Source organism: Tetrao urogallus, assembly GCF_951394365.1.
Source record: "Tetrao urogallus genome assembly, chromosome: 6".
Taxonomy (NCBI): domain Eukaryota; kingdom Metazoa; phylum Chordata; class Aves; order Galliformes; family Phasianidae; genus Tetrao; species Tetrao urogallus.
This window is the reverse complement of record NC_136819.1, coordinates 30,866,387-30,883,648: the sequence shown is the minus strand read 5'-3', so window position 1 is coordinate 30,883,648 and position 17,262 is coordinate 30,866,387. Positions and strand designations below refer to the sequence as shown.

The 17,262-nt window shown below is 35.6% G+C and overlaps 1 protein-coding gene across 1 annotated transcript in view; it reads right to left on the bottom strand.

The window, feature by feature from the left end:
• The window catches only part of RASGRP1 (RAS guanyl releasing protein 1), a gene marked incomplete at both ends in the record, with an annotated part of 36,076 nt that overhangs the window by 3,830 nt on the left and 14,984 nt on the right, over window positions 1–17,262 (bottom strand). The window contains 12 exons of the mRNA XM_079537651.1: window positions 49–85; window positions 1,215–1,359; window positions 1,979–2,088; window positions 3,663–3,767; window positions 4,337–4,417; window positions 6,450–6,725; window positions 8,444–8,560; window positions 9,612–9,785; window positions 12,653–12,806; window positions 13,469–13,600; window positions 14,873–14,926; window positions 15,486–15,603. Coding sequence (XP_079393777.1) covers window positions 49–85; window positions 1,215–1,359; window positions 1,979–2,088; window positions 3,663–3,767; window positions 4,337–4,417; window positions 6,450–6,725; window positions 8,444–8,560; window positions 9,612–9,785; window positions 12,653–12,806; window positions 13,469–13,600; window positions 14,873–14,926; window positions 15,486–15,603 — 1,503 coding nt within the window. The remainder of the gene's footprint in view (window positions 1–48; window positions 86–1,214; window positions 1,360–1,978; window positions 2,089–3,662; window positions 3,768–4,336; window positions 4,418–6,449; window positions 6,726–8,443; window positions 8,561–9,611; window positions 9,786–12,652; window positions 12,807–13,468; window positions 13,601–14,872; window positions 14,927–15,485; window positions 15,604–17,262) is intronic.

The following is a 17,262-nucleotide window of genomic DNA, read 5'->3' as shown; positions in this document are numbered from 1 at the left end:
TTCACCGTTAATTATAGATTAAATATAACAAAAGATAAAGATTCTTACCTTTGCATCTGAATCCTTGTTTAATTACTCCCCATAGCTGAAATTCAGACAAACAGAGAGGGTATTTATTTCTGCACGTTTTATACCTCCAGATATACAAATCGCTAAAAGCTCCACTCAGTTCTGAAATCTGAGCACCAGCAGAACACTTTGTTTTTCTATTCTTTTAATGGTAAAATCAAAATACGAACCATCTACCTCTTTAGTATAAATATTCTGTTTAGCAGACAATATTTATATGTATGCTCCTTAATCACAAACAAAATAGCTTGATCTAGTCTCTAATGAATACATCAGCAGATCTGACGGCCCAAAGTAAAGCTGTGGAACTGGAGTAGATGGGGAATTTCATATCATCACTCTTGTTTGATCCCAGCTAAGCTTGGGAGCAGTAGGACTCCGTTTTACTAAATCTTCTTGTGCTAGGCAGGAATCATGTCACATCTGTACCAAACACGAGTTCATAAAATGATAGGATACCCTGAGTTGGAAGGGATTGACAAGGATCATTGACTCCGAATTCTTGCTCTGTATAGGACCACCCAGAATTCAAATCATATTTCTGACAGCATTGGCCAAATGAGGAGTCTATTCCAGCAAAGTGAAGAACCCTTTCCTAACACCTCAGCTGCCTGACGCAGCTCCATGCCATTCCCTCAGGTCCTGTTACTGTCAACAGAGAGCAGAGATCGCTGCTGCCCCTCTGAGGAGCTGCAGGCTGCCACGAGGCCTCTCCTCAGCTTCCTCTGCTCTGGGCTGAATAAACCAAGGGGCCTCAGGCACTCCACATTATCTGTTGCCTTCCAGACACTTTAGCTTTTTCATAGCCCTCCTTTGGATGGTCTCTAATAGCACAAATTCTAACAGCTCAGTGGAGTGGAAATCTCTGAATTTGGAAGTCTTGTCTAAGTGACATAGCCAAACACAAGAAAGGAGCTGTGTTTAAGCACATAATACTACCATGAGGGGAATGTATGAAAGGGCACATTACATAGCTACATGGGCAGCAGCCTTGTTTTCTTTGTAGGTTCACTGATGTTTTGTATAGGTTTTTGTAGGTCACATGAGGTAATTATCTGATAAAAACAGGTATTTGTTCAGACAATACTAACGTAATTTGCCTTCAATTAAAAAAAAAAAAAAAAGAATAAAAAAGGAGAGCTTACAAATCCAGCACAGTTGTCACAGAAAGTAGGTCTTAGGTAAGTGGTCTCCTGAAAGTTGTGAGAAAAGCCAAGTCCTAATTTGGAATAAATTGAGCTAGCCCTCATAAAGTAAGCGGTTATTTCATCCCTGCTAATCAGACCTTCCCTGAAAATAAACAAGAAAAGTTGTTTGTGAAGCATCTGTTTTCTTAAAAGCAAAAGAATTAAACATACCTTTTCTTTACAGTTTATAATGGCAATATCTTAATTGATCAAAACCTACAGTGATATCAACAATTTTGTCAACTGCTCCCAAAGTTTACAGAAGCTTCTCTGCACATCATAATTTCAGCCTGTAAGGATAAATGAATAATCTGCATATGAGATGCAACTTCAAAACTATTTCTTAGTTTTATTGATATTATTATCAGTTTTATTTTTCCACGTTTTAAGGTGCTAAGAAGAACGTTCTTAATTTTTCCAAAATATACATTTGCCAATTCTCTGTTTTTGAGGGTCAGGTTCATTTTTTGAAAGTTATTCAGTGGTATATACTGTCATTCAAAAATATTCTATTTTTCTTTTATCTTTACTCTTCCTGCTACATCAACCACTGCTGTAAGCTCATTCACAAAACATTTGAATGATGCTTTTGTCAGTTACGTTTTTACTTTGCTGGTGAAGAGGATGATTTTACGATCCTAGTGATAGAAGAAGAGAAAACAAAACAAACAAGCCAGGGTTGATAAGCAGAACTGGATGAAAGGAGATTTATGAGTACTCACGAGTCCTTAGCCATTACACAAAATGAGAATGGAAAACTGGCTGCTATCTTTTCAAATTCCTCTTGAGAAATGTAACCATCCTGATCATGGTCGTAATTTTTGAAGACAGACTGTATAAGATAATAATAGAATAGTTTATTACAAGGGTAGAAGCTTATTACATTCGCACTTCAGAAACTGTCCACAATATTTAGAGCATTCCTCTCCCACTTTCCCTCAATATCTATTAAATAATATAAGAGTTTTTATAATTATTTTTTTTTCTTGAGTCTAAAGAAGCATTATGATTTCCTGATTCTTAGGAAAATGCAGATAGGTGATAGGTCAACACAGACACAACTGAATGGTTCACTACACAAGACTAGCTCTTATTTACACAGTTCGCTCCAAAAGTAATGCCTCTATGTATTTCCATAGAAATTACAACAGATAGAAAGAGCACAATAACACTATTTGATAGAAAAAGTTCTCAGCTACAAAATGCTATTTTTAACTTGGTCACCACCATTAGCTATGCATTTTAATCAGCAGTGAACAGAAGCCTGCATGCCATGCTCGTAAAAATCTGCACAGCAGAGCCGACCCACTGTTTCACAGATGCTATGACAGTGCCACTGCTGATACACTCCACCCACCACCTCACTGTTCTTGCATCCCCTGTTTGGTCTGAATAAACATTCAGAAAGCATCAATGAATGTTAGTGGGTGCCATTTTTTCTAGATGGGGAAAATCAGTGATACACCACCACTTCGTATGCACTTCCATGTCAGATGCCACTCTGTGTGACATCTCTTCCATTGCCATCTGTCACTTGGCAACAAAATGTAACACAATGTTGACAGAAGGTTCAACATCTACTGCCATACCACCAGCATCCACCACTGATGTCAAGGGCCAACATAATAAAATAGCAGGCATTACTTTCAGAGTGGACCTCATAGTTTCTCTTTAAGATCATCACTAAGGTCTACTTACACAACTTGTACTAATGTTTTCAATGATGGTCTCTCGACAAACCGCTGCAGCTGCCTGGCTTATTTGATCAGGTTAATGTTATGTGAGAATCAGTTATATGAAGACTTATTTCTACTTGTGGAATGACATTACTGACTGGGTTGGTCCTGGAGCAAGGAGCATATGTAGGACAAATTTAGAAATACACTCCAAAATAGTATATGTTTATCAAGGGATAACAAGCAAGTCTTTAGAAGAAAAAGAGATGATGCAGGAATGTAAAGAAAATCTTTACTTCTCTCCATGTTTCTGTTTTGAAATCAGTCACCAATAAAACTGATGACCCAAATGAGAAAAAAAAAAAAAAAGCAATGGCTGCTAGTAAGAAAGCTGTTGAGAGGTCTGCTTTCAGATTCTACCAGTAACATGATGTTGAAGACCCTGCTAGAGTGGGAATACCTGGCTGCTTGAAAGAATGACTCTGGAAGAATACAAATCAACTTTCACATTCCTGGCTGGCTTCTTAGTTATTTAAGGAATTTCCTCTCATACCTCACTGCTACTGCTGTTTAAAGGTAGCAGAAATATCCATTTTGTGCAGACAGAAGTGCTAACAAACTCAGCACAGTTTTGAATGTAGCAATAGCTTGTTTCTTTCTCTGCATCCTTTTGTACCCAGCAGTTAAGACTACAACTGAGATATAAGGTAAATGGTCCAACCATACTTACATCCACCATCCTCTGAACATGTTTGCTGACTGTTTTTGGATCAGGTTTTGGGGCTACTCCTGAGGCCCAGTCTGCCACTACTGGTGGTCTGGAAGGTGTCAAAGGCTACAATAAATTGAATGAAACTTTATTAGTACCACACTAAAATATTTTTGGTATTATACTTCTTTCAATTGTGACAATGGACTATGAAATAAAGGACTGCAGAAATGGCCTCTCTGACACAAAGTCATATTTTTGATAATTTTGTCATACTTCAACTTCCTTGAACTGTCTTTTCTTAAATTGTCACAATTCACTGAGTGCCCTATAAATTCACGATTTTTTCCAAAACAGAATCAAAAACTGCAGCATAAAACCTCACAAATTTGATCATTTGAATCGCAGAAGAATTCTTAACTTAAAAGAACCAGTATTGATTTTCAAGAGGAAGCCTGATGCCTCTGTACAAGTAACTGCATTTGTGTTTCTTTTAGGAAACCTGATACGGCATCAAGTCTCACATGCACTCTCCTTTATGTTTCATCATCAACCAAACATTTTTTTGCTTTAATGGATTTTGCTCAGTTTTGCTCCGTTTTCAGTTTTGCCGAAAATAAAATAAGATGAATGCAAGGGATATTAACTGCATTATTCATAAAGCTATTTTGTTAGGAATCTGGAAAGGTCCTTACAGCAGCTCGGTGACTTCTTGGCTCTCGTGCATATGAAAGTTCATAAATTTCATCTTCTGTGTAGTACAGATCAAGGGACAGCTGAAAATAAACAGAACATTAGCTTAATCTCAGAGCAGTTACTACTACTTGATTTACTTGTTCCTGGCCTGCATTCATATTTTTTGGTAGACTGGTGTTTCAAGTTTGCACCTAGGAAAAAGAAAACAAAACAACGCTGCACAGGTATTGATCATGATTTGAAATGGATGCATTTCTAAGTTCCAGTCTGTTGTTGCCATTGTCTGGAAATCTGTAACATTAACATTGCAAGTGACTGTAGGCATCAGCATGTTAGTAAGTAACCTGAAAAAAACCTGTTACTGCCATGATATATTGATAGTTTTTCACGCAATGTAATCACCAGCCCATGAAATTCAACATCAACTTTAATTCTCATGAAACTTGTGTGAACCAGGTTGAATCAAGAAGTGCATGAGGAGGATGAAAGATGGACATGTATATATTTAGTTAGAATTTAACTATCAGCTGCAGTTATGCGGAGTGAGAAACATTATATTCAGATAAGTTCAGGAATTTGAAAAAGTTACCAAATTTACACCTTTGTTTATGGATGTGTCCTGCAAAATAGTATAGATAATAATGTATTGACTGGAAACAATTTCAAGCTAAGATTAAAAACTAGTAATGACAGTTTCTGAATATTTATATGAAAATAATCACATTAGAAATGTGACTGAATAGAAAAGCCACAGGCAAATGCATCACAAGTTTTGCTCTGTGGCAAGTTTGAATGTTGAAACACTATCTCCATAACAAAATTATCCCAAAGTGTCAGTCAAGATGGTGACAGTCACATAAAATAAGAAATAAAATATACTGTTTAATCCAGATAACACATCAGACCATAGCTGAATAACATTACTCAACTTTTAGATGTGTAGCTTTCTTGTGAATAACTGAAAGAATTACTGGTATAGTAAAGTAATAATTTCAGATTCTTTCTTTCAGAAATCTAAATGTAGTTTCTGACACTCAAAAATTAGTTCAGTGTCAAGATACTTCTCTGAATAATTGACTAATGCGTTCAAGTGTCTCTTCAAACTGATTGCCTGTTGATAGGAAAGCAAAGGATACAGATTGTTGGGAAGAAAACAACAAAAAGCAAACAGGAACACTATGTGCCCAGGAATATTAGTTGATGGGAAACTCTTGTTTTAAAGTGAAGTAATTATTTTATGTCCTGTAATACATACTTACATGAAATTGTGGCCCTGATTGCTCCTTAAAAGAACAAATAATCTCAAGTGCACAAGCATGTGCATGTTATCTACCAGATTTTGCTGAAATAGAGCATGTAACCACAAACCAAAAGGAATGCTATATAGCTTATCCAATCTGAGATGCTTGATAGGGACAAACAAAACTAAGAAACAAGAAAGGTAGAATTTCTATTTTAAAAAAGAGATAGTACTTAAATTTAAAAGGAGAAGCAAAATCCATTTTGTAGCACGTGCTAGGTAGTGTTAGTGTTATTCCCAAGATAGCACTGACTAAAGATGACTAGAAGCATAATGAAACAACATGACAGATTTTTATGTCAGATAGTTTCACAAGTACCAGAAGAAACCTTGCTGGAAATGTGGCATGTTTAACCCTTTCTTGAGTAATCCCCTCCATATAAAATTCCCAAATTTATATATTTTACAGGAGGCAGCCTTATATGCAATCTTCTGCTTTCATAATGTAGCAAGGGAAACTTTCTACCTTTCTTCCTGCTTAGGCTCAGTTAGCAGAGGATTCAGAGTGTTTCATTAGGGAAAGATCAGAGATAATGTATGCTATTGTCATGGAACAGAAATATGAATGTTTTCTTCTTTTATGGAAATAATTGGAAGCATATTGCTCGTGGTGTTTCTACCCTCGCTGCTTGGTAAATCAGCATCACTAGCTTTTTCTCCTCTTCTGCTACTGTAGACTTCCATAAGGAAAAAAATATAGAATCTTATAACATTAGGTATTTATAATTAATATAATTCTCTATTTAGTTCAGTTTGAGGCAATTGAAAATTATTTTAAATACTGAAGTATTTCTCTATTCCAATAGACTTACCGTAAGCAAATGAACAAGGTCCATATTAGCCTCCAGGGGAAGTGGCATTTCCTGGAGCTGTATTAGCTCATTTATGTGGTTATAGAGAGAGTACAGTTTGCATATGTTAATTTTTTTGTCCTCTAAGTAGTCTGGCATAGCCTCATGAAGTGATATCAAGTCTTTCAGGTGTACCCCAAGGATTGGGATCTTAAAGTTAGTGCACTCATTATAAGCACGTCGATAACAGTCATAGTTTCTGCAAGATGAAAGCAGTTCTGTCATTTCATTAAACACCTAAAAATGAAAAGAAAATAGTCAAAAATAAAATAAAAATCAAACTGTCAAAACTCTTTCTGTTCTACTTATATGCCACAGTAATTTCCCATGTTATTCTTATGCAGTTTGTTCACATCGGCTCCCAAAGTGGACTTTTTAAATGTAAATCTTTAGGCTCCACATGAAATCTAGTTATTCACCTCACTTAAATTAATAACCTATTAATACCAGTCTGTAATGCCAGTTTTCCTACATTCCCTATTTAGACAATGGAAAAAAAATACAACCCTCTAAAATCAAGGGGATGTGTCTGCAGATGTCATGTCTCTGATCTTCCCAGAAGCAAGCGTCTTCACATTAAAATGTGAAATGTAATTCTCTGGCTCCCGAGTCACCAGTTGGAATTGCCACCTGAAACCCTATACTGTGCCATCATAATATGGCCGGAATTCCTACAATTCAGGGTGGCATGTCAGTGCTTTGAAGAAAAACTTTTCCTTGAAAAGAAGAAAGAAACATACACTGTACCTTGTTGTGAAAGCCAAATGAATCCCAAGTCTAGCAATACATATATAGCAATATAAATACCTTCCTTAATTAAAACTATACAGGCATAAAGCTGCATTTTAATATTATAAAGTTAATAGGACAATGTTTTACTGTGATTTGTAGAGTTCTTTGTTTGGTTGGTTTCTTTTTTGTTTGTTTTTCTTTGTGGAAGTTCCTGTTTATCCACTCAATTTTTAACCTTCAGAAATCAGTCCTTTAATTAAATTTCAAAGTAAACTTTAAACTGGTAAAGCCACTACTTATCAGCCTTTATTTTCAGAGTTTTTATTAATATTTCTATAAAATGATGCAAAATGTTTTCCAAATGATGAGTAAATGTGCATTCCTCATGGTGAGTAAATTTGTACAAGCAACAACAACAACAAAACATGCCTTTAAAATAAGCTTGCTAAACTGGGTCAACGGATTTTAAGAAATGCAACTGTTATCAGTGGAAGGGGATATTTCTGCTCTATATTACAGATATGCATTGTTCATTAAACCTGTTCATTATACTCTGTGACCAAAGCAGGTTTGTTAGATGCCCGTATGAATTCTTTCAGGAGCCAAGTGGGGTATATTAGTCTCTTAAGAGCAAATGATTAAAGCCATTTAATTGCTTAAAAAAAAACCCACAATAATAACGTTTTCTTAGTTTTAGTAGCTGGAATCTCAGCAAAATTATGATCATGTGCTTCTTATGGCTAAATTTGTTCAAGTCTGACTAGATAAAGTCTATCACAGGGAAAGATCAGATAAACAAAACTGGTCTTTCCAGTATTAAAGTGCAGATGTCTGTGTTTGTGTTTTATAGACTCAAGCTAGTCAGCATTACTATGGACAGCAAAAGTTTTGTTCTCAGATGTTGTAGGAACTAATTGTCTGCTTTCACATTTGAATGCTATTCTGTACTTCTGTGTGCTTCTAAATGAAAACAGGTGTTTTCGTATCCAGATATTAAACAAAAACTTTAAAGTAGCTCTACAAATCTATGAAGGAGACATTGAAATTGTAGGAGTAACTGATGTTTGTAAAATGAAGTGACAAAAAAAACAGGAGTGAGGGAACTCTTCCTTTTTTTTCCGTCTGCTCTATGTCATGTCTAACAAAGCAAACTTGTTTGTTTTTGTGTGAAGTGACCAAAGAAAGTTTAAATCTACACGATTCGTAAAAGTTACAATACCAACCTTAATTACATCATGAGGAACACATGAGCTTGTTTCCTTGAGTCTGGAAATGGAACTGTGACAGAGACCTCCTATCACTGCCATTAATGTATTGAAATTCTGCAACTGGTGAAGCTTCTGCGTTGACATACAAACAAACAGTATTCATTATTTAAAGCTGTTGTTGCTGTATTTAAAGTTGTACCATATGTACATCCAAATTCTGCATTTCCTCTATTATTCAGGACCAAAGTCTTAGAAGTTTTGTACCACAATCTATTTGACTTCATTCACTCCAGTACTGAAATTGTGATTTTGGTGAATGTAACATTTATTTGTTACTAAATAACAATAATTCCACATATACAGCAAGTCTTCAAAGGACTCCTCAGTATTTCTCCTTCTTCTCACAGTCTGCAACAGCACTGTCCAATTTCTTGTTTATGGTCACAGACGGATTAGTATGCAAAAAACATCAGTAGAAGGATAGCTTTGCTTCTATCACACGAAGCATAAGTAGAAGCAATTGTACTTATGGCCAAAATAATCACAGCAGTTCATACATTGGAATGACAGGCATTTTCAACTTGACACTTCACAAACTGATTTCAAGAATATATAAATCTCATTTTTCTGTGAAAATACTTCCTTCAAAATGAATAGGAGAAAACTGTAGAGACTGAAGATACTGTGTATGGAGACTGTTAGGTCACAGCCTGAACAAGTGATTGAGCACTTGGAGAAGTGACCAGCCTTGGGGGCACAGCTGCAAGCATTTCACTTGTGTGATCAGAAGGGGTGGACCCTCAGTCCCAAACCTCATTTAAGGGCTGGCAGCCACAAAGATGTTATCTCTACTTGGAGATTGCTTCCTTTGGGAGTTTCCTGTGGGCCCTGATTTTGGGAAGGAGTAAGTGATTCCTTCTTTATTACTGGACTGGCTGCTGATTTTCTTGGGTGCTCTGAAGCTGGTTAAAGGCAACTATAGTTGCTGCTGCCTATTCTTACATTGTAATATGTAAATACCTGGCATAAGACCATAGCATGGCACAAGTATGCATACTATATGTATGAAATGGGAGACCACTGCCAACTTCTCTTTCTCAGATCACAGCGGGGGCAGGGGGAAAAGAAATTAAGGGACTGTTTCAGAGAAAGTCAAAGTATCGTGTATCAAAACTTAACTGACCTGTGCAACATGAATGAACTTGATAAATACTTCAGCTCGAAGCTGTGGTGTTGGTCTACTGAGAACCATTAGCTGCACCCACTGAGAGATACCATTGCAAAGAGCAATTGATCTTTCCATTGTTGGATTCTCTTTCACACAGCTATTCACAATGTAGCTCTGATAATCTGAAAACTAAAAGAAAAAAAAAAAAAAAAATCATCTACCTCATGGTGTGTATGCAAATACAAATGAAATACTGAAGAACAAGATAATTAGTGAACCATAAATGTTCATCGGTTTGAAACCTCTCCTTTGTTCTTTTCAAAGCAGAAAGCTCATAGTAATGGAATTAAAAGAATCTTTTCTTCATAATTTATATTGCATCATTGTACTGTGCATATCTCACAAGTCTCAACTCTCCCAGTGTCACTGGCTGTACAGAATCACTGAATTTAGTTCTCTATGAGGAAGATAATGCTTAAAATTTGGTTTAATCTGGTAATTCAGTGATAGTTTTAGATACATACATTGTAACTATAGCACTTCTACATTAAACTATTCTAACCAAACAAAATGAGTTCTATCAGATTTACATAAAACTGAGATGAGATTTCTTAAGAAAAGAGGACTACAGATTCCTTAATATTTTGATGCACCTTGTGAAGTTTTCTTATTTAACCAAGTGACCTAAAATAGTCTAGGGAACCCCTGTATGTGACAAAGCATTGATATTTTCTTTGAAGCTGTTCTTCTCATTAAGATCAAAGAGAAGCAAATGTTTGTTTTCATAGATGCAGTGTCTGATTCCTTGATTTTTTTATTTATTTATTTATTTTTATTATTATTATTCTATTAGCAAGGATACACAAAGTGAATAATCAGAAAACATGATAGGATACTTGTATGTACACTTTTTATAATGGACAATAATACTGACATCTTAAAAACTTTCATAGCTATAATAGATGTGTTCTACATACGTATTATATTTCTTTGGTTTAAGAAAGACACTGAGTGGCATTGATCCTTAAGGAAATATCATAAATGGTAAAACTGTTATTTGTTTCTCGCTTGTTCTCCCTCTGCTTTAACTTTTTCCTTTCTTCATTTAATAAATAACACTAATAACACTTTTAAAAAGTCAGAGGTGGCAGCAGATACCTGAATTAATCCTCTTACTAAATGAAAAATGGGATAAATCATAAGAACAGTAAGAAAACAATAAGTAGAGCTGTCTCTAAGATTTCACAGCACTTATAGTTATTGTTTGAATTCTGAAGTACATCCAGATTTGGCTGGATGTTGAAATTTAAGCAATTACACTGTACGATAATTAATTATTCAATGTTTGACTACATAATTATCAATCTCATAGCAGTTTCAGTACAATTATGGTTTGGTTAAGTTATATTTTGTTCTCAGTAGCTCTCTTCTTCCAAAAATGATTTATTTTTTTTTTTTTCTAATGCTGAAAAAAAAATCATATCTAGTACTTCTTAAAACTTCCAGAAAACTTTGGTGCAAGAATTTATTAGACTGGTTAGATATAAGCAGATTATTAGCAGCTGATACAGTGAAGAAGTCCAGGTACTTAAATAATGCAACAGCCTGATATTGCAGTGACTAATTAAAAAGCCTCAAGAGCAAAGCAGAATCAGAATGAACAGCTTAGACAGCTTAGACTACCTGTTTTCTACAGCTTTATGTTGAAACGTTTTGCAGGTATGCTCATACTTGCAGTCAGTCCTTTGTGATTACCGCTCTCTGCACTTTCTTTGCTGCAAGGTGCATAGTGTTTCATGGAAGTCTTTGCTAAATGCTATATATATTTTGAGGATCAGCTATTCCTCTCTGACTTTCAAATGACTGAGTAGTTATTCCAATGACTGATAACATTGCAGGCTATTTAAAGTCTTTCTCCTAGTATTTGCTGCCAAGTTAGAATTAGGAAAGGATTCTGTGGCTTCACATATCATGAATACACTGTATGAAGAGTTAAAGACAGAACTTCTTACTAATGCACGTTGTTTTCCAATCTGAGGTTTAAGAAGTTTCAATTTACACCAAAATGTATGCATGTAATAGTTGGAATCCCATGACAAATTTGAAACTGACTGCAATCATACCTGTGTTACTCAATAATTTTATGTCTGCATAAAGGTTTGAAAGTGCTAGGAGTTATGAGCTTTGAATGTTAGTATTATCTACAGGCAGCAGTTTATGCAGAGAAGCACTTATCTGCTGCATGAGAATATTGCATTGCTGTTTCCTACTGTCACTGGAAGTTGGCTTTCTAGGAGATTTCCAGGCTTCCTTCATCCCCCTCGAGCCTGATTGCTGATCTGAGCCAGAGGATACTGCTTGTTTCTGCATGCAATTACACCACCACTTCTAGTAAAAAATGATTATTTGGAAGAAGTTCAGGTAGTTTCTTCTACTTCCCCAAAGGCCCCCTCCCTCAAACTATTGTGTAGTTACCTAAGATTTTCTGTACTTGCACCCTCTCTGAACTGACTACAGCAAAAAGGAAGGTAGTCAGATAAGTAGTCTGCCAATAATTATCACTGTCCAGTTTCAGTCTTATAAGACAAAAATAATATGGACAAAGACACAGGCACGTAAGTCCATGCTAACTTCATTGTTAGCAAAGAAATGGATAAAATTTTAGCTCGCAGCACTACCAATCTCGGTAATAGTTGGAGATGGTGGTTTGGGTATAGAACAAACTAAGGAATATTTTCAATGCAGAGCATGCATTAGTGTCCTCTGCACAACATGATAGCTTAGTCATAGTGAAACAAGCTGAGCTGTGCTTGTTCTACTTGACCTCGGGGCCAAAGAAACAAGCCTTACCTACTTCATTTATTTTTACTGATATACAGGTAAGCTTTCCCATCTGGCTCTGTAGCTGACCTTGATTTTTTTGCCAGCTCTCCACCACAATCATTTTGTCAGTTTGTCAAAGTGCTTGCACCTCAGGGTTAAACCTGTAATGATACCTCTCTCCCATCTTTACTACCTCCTTCCTGCCTCTATTTAAAATAAAATAAAACACTTACTGATATTCTTCTGAAGGACTTAAATTCAAGATAGGTAAGATGGTCTGACAGCTCTTCTGGCTCAAGGTGATCAAAAAGGAGTGAAACTTTCCGTTTCTTACTGCTGTTAGCCTTTACACGTTGTGTCAGCTTTCTAGACCAGTCCCTGGAATTTCTTTTAGAGAAATTTTAAGAGAGAATTATCTGAAGTTACCATCTGAAGATGAAACTTCTTAATTGAAAACTTGCATTATTTTCATGCTTTACTGCATTAAAAAATTACTATTTGGATTTCTAAACAGCAAGCATCTTTCATAAATTACAGACTACATGACAAAACATTTTCTGTAAGCATTTATGTTGCATCTAAATACAGTACAACAACATTACTAAGCAAGACAAGATCGCATACTGCACTTTCAGAATTGCTCTCCCTGACTCTGACCTACTGAACATAAAATATTCCCTTTAATAGTCCTTAACATATCTCACTGAGACTTGTACCTCCTCTACTACTCAATCAAAATGCACTCTTTTCTCTCACTGACTGAGTCAGTAAGGCTCCCTGGATATAATAACGCTTAACTAGCATAGAAAATCAGTACAAAGTCTAGAAAACAGTCCAGTTCAACTTAGCCCATTCTTGAAAGGCATTCTGTTCTTCTATGTATAATGTATTAATGCTTTGCTAAGAATTAATAACATAGAACTTATTGTAGACTAAAATTAACCCATTATGGTATCCTTATCCTGTTATACTAGAGAGAGTTATATTTAAATAAAGGAAATTCAGAGCAAAACTTTGTTTTGCAACTATATTGGAACTTTGGCACTCACATTTGAGTTGTGTCGATTAGACGACAGTGCAACTCCTCACCATTAGCTTTAACCAGTTCTTGAAATGCCTCCATGGTTGTTGATAGTTTAGAGTCCATTTTGAACATAATCCAAAACTCTGTAATCCAATACCTATTATAAATGAAAAAAAATTATTTTGCTTTACCATGAGTAAGGCTGAAATTTAGATAACTGCTCATGTTCATGATTTGATTTCTTTTTGACCAACTTTGGGAGATAATAATTGTTCTTTAAATGCTATTGTTAGTGTACTTTTAATCTTTTACAAGATTTAAAAAAAAAATAGTTCTATATAAAATTGAACTATAGAACTTGCAATAATTCAAAATTAAAGCATCTAGACTCGTTATATTTAGATAATGTAAAGAAAATAATCAGCATACACAAGGTAGCAAACAATTTTACTTATTCCTTTAAAACTTGAAATTATTCTGCCAAAAATGCACTATGCTAGTCAGAATTTTAACTATTAACCAAAAAATAAGTTACTATTTAAATATATTTGTTTACTAGTGATTCATTCTTACATGCATCAAATACTTTCTAAGGACTATACTTCTCTGTGTTAGGCATTCAAATTATTTGTCATACATTTTATTTCAGTTTCCTCCTGTGACTTGGCACCCACTGTGATAGGTTGGCCCTAGCCTCAATACTAAATACTGACCTAGCTGCTCACTCACTCCTTCCCCCTGCAGTGGGACTGGGGAGGAAAAAAAAATTGTGAGCCACAGTAAAGATGTAATAACTGAATGAAAGAGAGAGGAAAAGAACAAAACCCAAAAACAAACAAAAAAACCCACCACCAAATAAATGCAAAGGCAGTCATTCATTATCTCCCTACAAGCAGACCAAAGCCCAGCTGTAAGTCAAGCTACAGCTACTTCAGGATGGCTAACTCCCATTTTTATTGCTGAGTGCATTTCTACACTTCTCTAAACTAAGATTTCAAACTTTATTGTGCTTAATAAAAGTGGTCTGTGATCATTGCAAATGACTAAGAACAGTTACTAGGGAAAATTGCCTACATATAAAACAGGTTTTTTTTTTATGTAACAGTAGCTGCAATATCCACTCTATTTTTTTGTAGACCTCTATAGTATTAGACATAATGCTCTTGATTCCTGAGCACTGTCAATTCTTACTGCTGTTTAAGGAGCAAGTCCACATAGAATCAGTCTAAAAGTATGACCCAATAATTCATGCACTGATATCAATAGATCTGTGTGAGTCTCTTTTTTTGTCAAGTTGCTAATGTGAATCTTGAAAAGCTAAAGGAATGCAACTTTCTTTTTGGTGTGATCTTAATATTTGTAAAACCATCCTTTTGTGTGACACAGAGACAACTGCTAACTAACAACTATCAAGCAAGAGTATTCTTACCTTACAAAATAGCATATCTTTACACACAGCACGGATGACTTCTTCTCTAAAGCGCTAAGATAAGTAGAAAATGTTAAGGAAAATCACATGTATATGAGTCCAAGCAGACACCTAGAATAGCATCAAATCAGGAGGAAAAAGTTTGATTTAAATACTCTAGAATTTTGAGTGAGTGCCTGAGAAATAATACTTGTTGAGAATTGTCGTCTTCAGATGGTAACATTAGAATATTACTAAAACTATGCTTTTGTGCTTTGCTCTACTTGTACTGAGGATAGGAAAAACAGAGATATGTAGCAGTCCCAGGTTTGCAGTATCTAACACTTGTTAGATAATCCCTTCACAGCCAATAGATGATGATTTATCCTACTTAAACTCTGAACTGGAGTTTATCTCTGTCTATGTGGATTGTAGGCTAAACCAGGCAAAGAAAAAACACATACCCTAAAACAAACAAAAGCCACACTGCACAGATTTAAAAAAAAAAAAAAAAGTAAAAAGTCTATTGTTTCATTAGCAGAAAAGTAATGTATTCCTAGCTTAAATATCCTCTACTTACCTATCTTAGAGTAGTCAAGCATATCTAATTTTTATCTTATGAGCAGGTGAATATTGCAAAGGATATAGATCACTGAGTTTCTGGAGCATATCTGCAGAAGAGATGATAAACTGATGCATGGTCAGAATCATCTTTAGCAGCTGGTTATTCTGATAAGAATTTCCTTCTAAATCTGGGGGGGGGAAGAGCACTCATGTTGAAATTGTCATATGACTTCACAAACATGGAAGAGGCCTCTTCAGAATCCTAGTTCTCAGCAGGCCAGTTTATCATGCTACTAGAAAGATGGTAGTTAGCTACTGACATAGTAGGTCTGTGTTTGTTTTTTTTTTTTTTTTTTCTGATGAGAGATAACAAAGAAAAACAGCTTTGTTTCAAAAACAAAATATTCAGATAGCTGTACATAATGATCAGGTGAATGTAACACTTAAGAAATTAGTGAATTGAGTTACACAGGAATTAGGCTACTGATCCATGTCAGTCAGTGGCATGACTGAATTCATCAGAATGGAGATATTCTTAAGTGATTATACAGGTTTTTTGTGTAGCTGACGTAATCCTGAAGTAAACGTGCATCTAGAAATGCATGGAATGAGGTACAATGTATGCAGAATTTCAGGGGTAACCAACGCATACTCTGTGGTGGACCTAAACATCCTAATGCATTTCCTTGAACAGTGCATTACAAGGATTTAACTTGAAGGAGGTTTTTAGACTAGATCTATCTTGTGGGCTTTGTGGGTGCTTCTTTCCCATATTAGGAAAAGATCAAGGACATTAAATGTATTAATGTTTTATGAAGTTTCCATTTCTCTTACACATTTTAACTACTGGATCTGTTAATATTAACAAATGGTGGTTTTGCACTGGCTGCCCTGAGACAAAAGAGGTAACTTGAAATAGAATTCTATGTCCTTTCAAAACTTACCTTTTTGCATCATTTCCTCTACTAAGACAAATGTAGTTACCACCTGAAACAAGAACAGCATGCAGAAGCAATGCGTGATAACACAAAAAGGAAGAGGTAGGTGAAAACAGCAGATCTGCAGCGTATGAAGTGGTATCTACTACAAGAGGGAGAAAAAGCCATTTTTTAGACTACACAATGTAGTAAAAAGGAATATTAAACTCATCCCATTCATAAAACAATATAATTCATGTTAGCCACTGAGAAACAATTTCCATGTCCTTATACAGGTGGGTAACACACATGAAGAGGACCCCAAAGCCAAGGCCTTTCCTGCCAAACAGTACATTAGATCTGTAGTAGAACTAATAAAGCCCAGCTTCCTCCTGATTTATTTCCTACTACTCACTCAACAATAGTTCTTACTCTCCCCTGAAAGCTTTCTCTTCCCTTTATCAGTGCAATAACCTCTCACTCATGCTTATAGCAGGTAACACAAAATATACTGTTCCTGAGTCCAGGCTGATTGGCCAGAAAGTGAAAGCCATCAACCAAATGCTAGGTTCACACTGCTACCTGCACCAATCTGGATGTCTCCCTTCAACATATTCAATCCTCTAGAGATCCTGATCTTTCCATCATCAAACAGACTAATTTAATTATCTCATGCAGAGTATATGTAATTCGGTAGGAAGGTGATTCAGAATGACCTAAGCCTATAGTTTACAAGGAAGTTACTGTTTAAGCTCTCATTTTGAGCCCTTAGCAGCAGAGGATGTGCTGGATATCTATCATGCACTGATGTAGATATTCTGGAAATGGTATGTATAGTTTGCAGGAAAATCAATATGATGGACAGACAGACCCTCAGGAAAGGCAAGTAGAAAATTCCTGATCAGTAGATTCTGGCATCAACCCACTCAG